The 6284-nt window shown below is 39.3% G+C and overlaps 1 protein-coding gene across 1 annotated transcript; it reads right to left on the reverse strand.

The window, feature by feature from the left end:
• Window positions 1-4945: 4945 nt before the first annotated feature.
• On the reverse strand, window positions 4946-5727 carry LOC146950954 (flowering-promoting factor 1-like). Its single transcript, XM_085741582.1, has one exon. The coding sequence runs from the start codon at window positions 5667-5669 to the stop codon at window positions 5292-5294; it is 378 nt and encodes a 125-aa protein (XP_085597708.1). The 5' UTR covers window positions 5670-5727; the 3' UTR covers window positions 4946-5291.
• Between the last annotated feature and the right edge of the window lie 557 nt (window positions 5728-6284).

Raw genomic sequence — 6284 nt, forward strand, 5'->3', positions numbered from 1 at the left:
ATCTCGGATAGTGCTTGGGTAAGCCCGGTTCAAGTAGTTCCCAAGAAAGGAGGAATGACGGTGATCACTAACGATAAAAATGAGTTGATCCCAACTAGAACCGTCACCGGATGGAGGATGTGTATAGATTATAGAAGACTCAATCAAGCAACAAGGAAGGATCACTTCCCCTTGCCCTTCATGGATCAAATGCTTGAAAGACTCTCCGGTCAATCCTTTTATTGCTTCCTAGATGGTTACTCCGGTTACAATCAAATCGCCATGAATCCAGATGATCACGAGAAGACGGCTTTCACTTGCCCCTTTGGTATTTTTGCTTATCGAAGAATGCCATTTGGCTTGTGTAATGCACCCGCAACTTTTCAACGGTGTGTTCAAGCAATCTTCTCCAAACTTATTGGAAAATGCATGGAGGTGTTCATGGATGATTTCTCAGTTTTCGGTTCGTCATTTGATACGTGTTTGAATAGCTTGGATACCGTGCTGAAGCGGTGTATTGAAACTAGCTTGGTGCTCAATTGGGAGAAATGTCACTTCATGGTTACCGAGGGTATTGTCCTTGGTCATAAGATTTCTGCTAAGGGTATTGAGGTAGACCAAGCAAAGGTCGATGTCATAGGAAAGCTTCCACCACCGGTGAATGTCAAAGGTGTTCGGAGTTTTCTTGGTCATGCCGGTTTCTACCGGAGATTCATCAAAGACTTCTCAAAGATTGCAAAGCCTATGAGCAACTTGCTCAACAAAGATAAGTCTTTTGTTTTTGATAATGAATGTCTTGATGCATTTGAATCTTTAAAAGAAAAGTTGACCACCGCACCAATAATCATTGCTCCTAATTGGGATTTAAATTTTGAATTAATGTGTGATGCAAGTGATTATGCTGTTGGTGCGGTCTTGGGTCAACGTAAGGATAAAATTTTTCATGCTATTCACTATGCAAGTAAGGTTTTAAATGAGGCACAAATTAATTATGCCACAACTGAAAAAGAGTTACTTGCAATAGTTTATGCAATGGAGAAATTTCGTTCTTACTTTGTAGGTTCCAAAATTGTTGTTTATACTGACCATGCAGCTATCAAGTATCTCCTTACTAAGTCCGACTCGAAGCCTAGACTCATCCGTTGGATGTTGTTGCTTCAAGAGTTTGACTTAGAGATCAAGGATAAGAAAGGCACGGAGAATCTTGTAGCTGATCACCTTTCAAGGTTGACAAACAATGAGGTAACCAAGAATGAACCGGAGGTTCGTGAAGAATTTCCAGATGAACGGTTGCTAGCAATCAATGTGAGACCGTGGTTTGCCGACATGGTGAATTACAAAGCAACCGGGTTCATTCCGGAAGATTTTGAATGGCAACAACGCAAGAAGTTCCTCCATGATGCTAACCACTATGTGTGGGATGAGCCATACTTGTTCAAAATTGGAGCGGACAATCTCTTGCGTAGGTGTGTGGACGATGAAGAGGCAAAGAAGATCCTATGGCAATGTCATAATTCGCCCTATGGAGGTCACTTCAACGGGGAGAGAACAGCCGCAAAGGTACTTCAATCCGGGTTCTATTGGCCAACTTTATTCAAAGATGCCAATTTACATTGCAAGTATTGTGATGAATGCCAAAGAACCGGATCAATGTCAAAAAGAAATGAGATGCCTCTACAACTCATCCTTGAAGTGGAAGTGTTTGATTGTTGGGGTATAGATTTTGTTGGCCCTTTTCCTTCATCATATTCAAATGAGTACATCTTGGTCGCTGTTGATTATGTGTCAAAGTGGGTGGAAGCCGTAGCATCGCCTAAAGCCGATAGCAAGACGGTGGTGAAGTTCCTAAAGAAGAATATTTTCACCCGGTTTGGTACACCAAGAGTTCTCATTAGTGATGGAGGGTCACACTTTTGCAACACACAACTTGCCAAGGCCCTAGATCATTATGGAGTCAAGCACAAAGTAGCATCACCGTATCATCCGCAAACGAATGGACAAGCCGAAGTTTCTAACCGGGAGGTCAAACGCATACTTGAGAAGACGGTCTCTACATCTCGGAAGGATTGGTCGGCTAAACTTGATGAAGCTTTGTGGGCATATAGGACTGCATACAAGTCTCCTATAGGCCTCACTCCTTTCCAAATGGTTTATGGCAAATCTTGTCACTTACCGGTCGAGCTCGAACATAAAGCCTTTTGGGCATTGAAGTTCCTAAACTTTGATCAAGAGAAGGCCGGTGAAAGAAGAAAAGTTCAAATGCATGAGCTTGAAGAATTGAGAAATCAAGCTTATGAATCTTCAAAGCTCTACAAAGAAAGGACCAAGAAGTATCATGACAAGAAGATCATTCTGAGACAATTCATGCCGGGACAAATGGTATTACTTTTCAATTCAAGACTGAGGTTGTTTCCGGGCAAATTGAAGTCTAAGTGGTCCGGACCTTTCATGGTTAAAGAGGTCAAACCGTACGGAGCTGTTGAACTTGAGGACCCAGTCACCAAAGCCAACTGGACTGTTAATGGGCAAAGGCTTAAGCCCTACTTCGGTGGTGAAATTGATCGGTGTTTGACGACGATTTCACTAATCGAGCCATGATTTCTTCAAAATGCGTCAAGCTAAGGACGTAAAACAAGCTCTTGCTGGGAGTCACACCCAGTTTTGTAAGTATTTTCATGTTTTAATGCATTTAGGAATAATTTCATGAGCAAAGCAAAGTAAGAAGCATATCTGGAGAAATCTCGCTCAAGCGAAGTTAATCTCGCTTAAGCGAGATTGTTGCATTTTCGAATTTTTGGTTCTGGAGAAATCTCGCTTAAGCGAGATGACCTCGCGCAAGCGAGATGAGTTTTGAATTTCAAAAAGTGTAACGGTTTCCAAGGGGATTAACTCCCCTTAACCACTCCCCCATCCACTCATTTTCCCCTTTTACGGTTTCCATATCTCTTCCCCTCAAATTTCTTTTTCTCTCTTCTCTCACACTCACAACCATCAAACACAAACCTCAATTCATTCTTAGTTTAAGCAAGTCAAGCATTTCATTGCATCCATTCCATTAATCTTGCTTTTGCATCATAACAGGTTTGTTATCCTTTCCAATTTCTTGTTTTCATTTTGCAACTTCACTTTCTCAATTTGTGTAGAAATGGCTAGGTTAGGGAAAGATGTAGTTGTTTGTGACTAGAGACTGTTTCCATAGGATGTTCATGAACAAGAATCACAACTCAATACCATGAACACTCACTTTTGGAACATAGACCCATTTTTGAAATTTTTGATAAATTAGGGTTTTGAGTGGTTCTTGGAAAAATGTTGTGATTTTGGTTCCTTTTTGGACTTTGGTACGTTATAGAAACCTAGGGAGATGAATGTTGTGATTAGAAATGCTGAATGTGTTGAATATGCTGGAAAAGTTCTGAAATTTCGCAGGTACAGACAAATCTCGCGCAAGCGAGGTTCTTGAGCAGAAATCTCGCGCAAGCGAATTTTCAAAGAAAATTCTGGAAATATCTCGCTTGCAACTCGCTTAAGCGAGCCACAAGCGAGATTGTTTTGTACCTCTGTTTTTAAAGTCTATCTGCCTTAACCTTTTTGATTCCATACATGTGCTGATTATTGTTCTATACTGTATATGGTTTTGCTGGTTGTTTTGCAGATGGCACCTAAAAATCAACCAACCAAGAAACGAAAAACCACTGCTTCCTCATCCGGTGTTGTAAACCGTCCTGCACCCTTACCTAGAAACCCGGACCGTACCATTTACACTTCCAACAAAACCTATGCCAGGTTTCTCGAGCTGAAAAAAGAGAAAACTTGGCATGACAAAATTTTCCGGATTAACCCTGAGGGAGAGTATGCTGACATAGCAGCCGTTTTCACTGAGAGAAAATGGGAGAAACTCCTTAACCCATACCCCAAAATCAACCTGGACCTTCTGTGTGAGTTTTATGCAAATGCCTTACCAGATTGTGATGCTAAGGAAATGCAAGCTGCATTTTCCTATACCACCATGGTGAGAGGAAAAACCATCCGCTTCGATAGAGATGCTATTAATGATTACCTAGGCAAACCTTACACTTTACCCGAGTCCGATGACCCTGACACACCTGCCTTGTGTCCTTATGGGGAAAGAGAAGAGGCTGCTGATTGGAATCTTGGTAAGATAGAGAGGGAAATTTTGCTCCCAGGAAGGACTTACACTGAGTCCAAAGCGGGTAACCGAAATTTGGCAGCTTTCTCTGATATGAGGCCAAAAGCTGGTATTATTTTTAAGTTCTTGGTTCATAATGTCTGGCCAAAAAGCCATGTCACCACAACTCCAAAGAAAGTGATGCCTCCTCTGATTTGGCATATTTGCAAAGGAAGGGCAGTGGATGTGGCTGCAATTATTTCAAGAGAGCTGAAGCATGTAGCTCTCGGTGGTGTAGCAGGACCAGAGACCAGACTCGCTTTTCCGGGCTTTATTATGGGCTTACTTAGGCACCATCAGGTACCAGTCACCGAGCCTTTTTCAGAAGAGCTGGTATCTCCCATTGATGACAAGTACATTCGGGGTTACATTTCTAGAGCACTATCTAAGGGTGTTGCTTCTTCTTCTCAAGTACCCCAACCTGAGGATGTACCCCAACCTGAGGATCAGGTTGGGGTATGTCAGCATACTCTCCCTCAGGGTTACATTTCTAGAGCACTATCTAAGGGTGTTGCTTCTTCTTATCGGTGTAGTTCATAAAACAGTTTTACAATCATATCCAGCAAGAGTAGATTACTCTTTAATTCCATATACACACATATGCTTTCAAAAACTCACTTTATATTTAAAAAATTTACTTTTTTTTTTTGGTACAAAAAATGGATAAATTTTACAGTCTTCAAAAACATGCATATAGAAATACGCTTATGAAAGGAAATGATTGAATAACAAGGATTTAATTTAAACTTGGTTAATCATAAAAACTAATCAGGGGAACAAAGCTCCAACATAACTATGAGGATAACATATTTAAACCTAAACTGAAAAAGCTAGTTACTACTACGAACAAATAAATTACTCAATGATCGTGATATCATTAAGTTTTCAATTCAATCAAAGGAGGCAGAAAAACTAGGATAAATATTGGGATGAATTAACAAGGGATCGATAATTCATGTACTACTTGTTCATCAAAATGATACAATGCATGTTATATATGCCTATGTTTACAGCTAGGGTAGGAACATAGGGCAAGAGGAATTTTTTTTCCTAGCTAACTAACAATGCACGATCAAGATGATAAAAGACAAAATGAAGCTATGTATAGGCTTAGTAGTAAGAACTAAGAAATAGGGTCACGAACTTGAAAAAAAGAACGGTTTTGAATAACAATATCGTACATATGAAAGTGCTTAAAACTAGAGAAGTTTCTTGGGAGTGAGAGAAGGTGTGGAGATGTGTCTGAACGATGAAACTGGATGTGGTCAGGAAGATGAGAATGAGAGTAACGAGTCCAACCAAGTTCAGTGAGTCGTTGCTCAAGTTGAGAGAAGGAATGAATGACTTGGTTTGTTGGAAGGTATACAAGAACTCTTGGTCTTGCACCTGGTGCTGTTGCTGTTGCTGTTCCTGGTTCTGTCTTGTGCTCGAAGGATTCTCTTGTTGGGTTGGTTATTAACCTCACCACACCTTTCTTATCAAATACCCATACACCTGACATTGCTTGCTTGCTTTGTTTCACTGTTTTCACTATCTCTTCTCTAGTGTAGCTATCACTTATATATATGTATGTGTTAAGAAAATTGAATACTCCATGAAAGAGAAGTTAGGAAGGCCGGATACGTAGTGCGATACGGGTACAATACGATACGGGTATGCGAATACGCGGAATTTTTAAAATTTAGGATACGATACGGCTAAGATACGTTAACAAAATATTTATATTAAAATTTATATGCGTGTAAAATACTTAAAAAAAAATTGATTACTCATACTATATAATCATAAAAGTTTCAATTTACAAAAAAAAATAAAAATACATATGATCAAAAAATGTAAAGTTTTTGTATAAATCATATTATATTTTCATTCATATGTTAGGATATCAACAAATGTATCAATAAAAGAACTCAAAACAAAGTTTGTTTAATGTTGATTGATTAAATCTCCCCTCTCTCTCGTTACTTTCATCCACCAAAATCATAATATTTAATTTGTTAATTGAAAAGTAATTATAGTGATTCGTATCTTAAATTTTCACAACACAATCTCATTTTTATACACTTCATTTTTTTTGGATACGTATGTGTGAAGTATCTTATAAGTATCAGTGTGT

Source organism: Medicago sativa, chromosome 2, assembly GCF_051527215.1.
Source record: "Medicago sativa cultivar Bolivia chromosome 2, Bolivia_mono, whole genome shotgun sequence".
NCBI classification, from domain to species: domain Eukaryota; kingdom Viridiplantae; phylum Streptophyta; class Magnoliopsida; order Fabales; family Fabaceae; genus Medicago; species Medicago sativa.

Bases quoted from the DNA above. Each gene is read 5' to 3' on its own strand.
- LOC146950954 (XM_085741582.1), bottom strand. From the start codon at position 5,669: ATGTCAGGTGTATGGGTATTTGATAAGAAAGGTGTGGTGAGGTTAATA.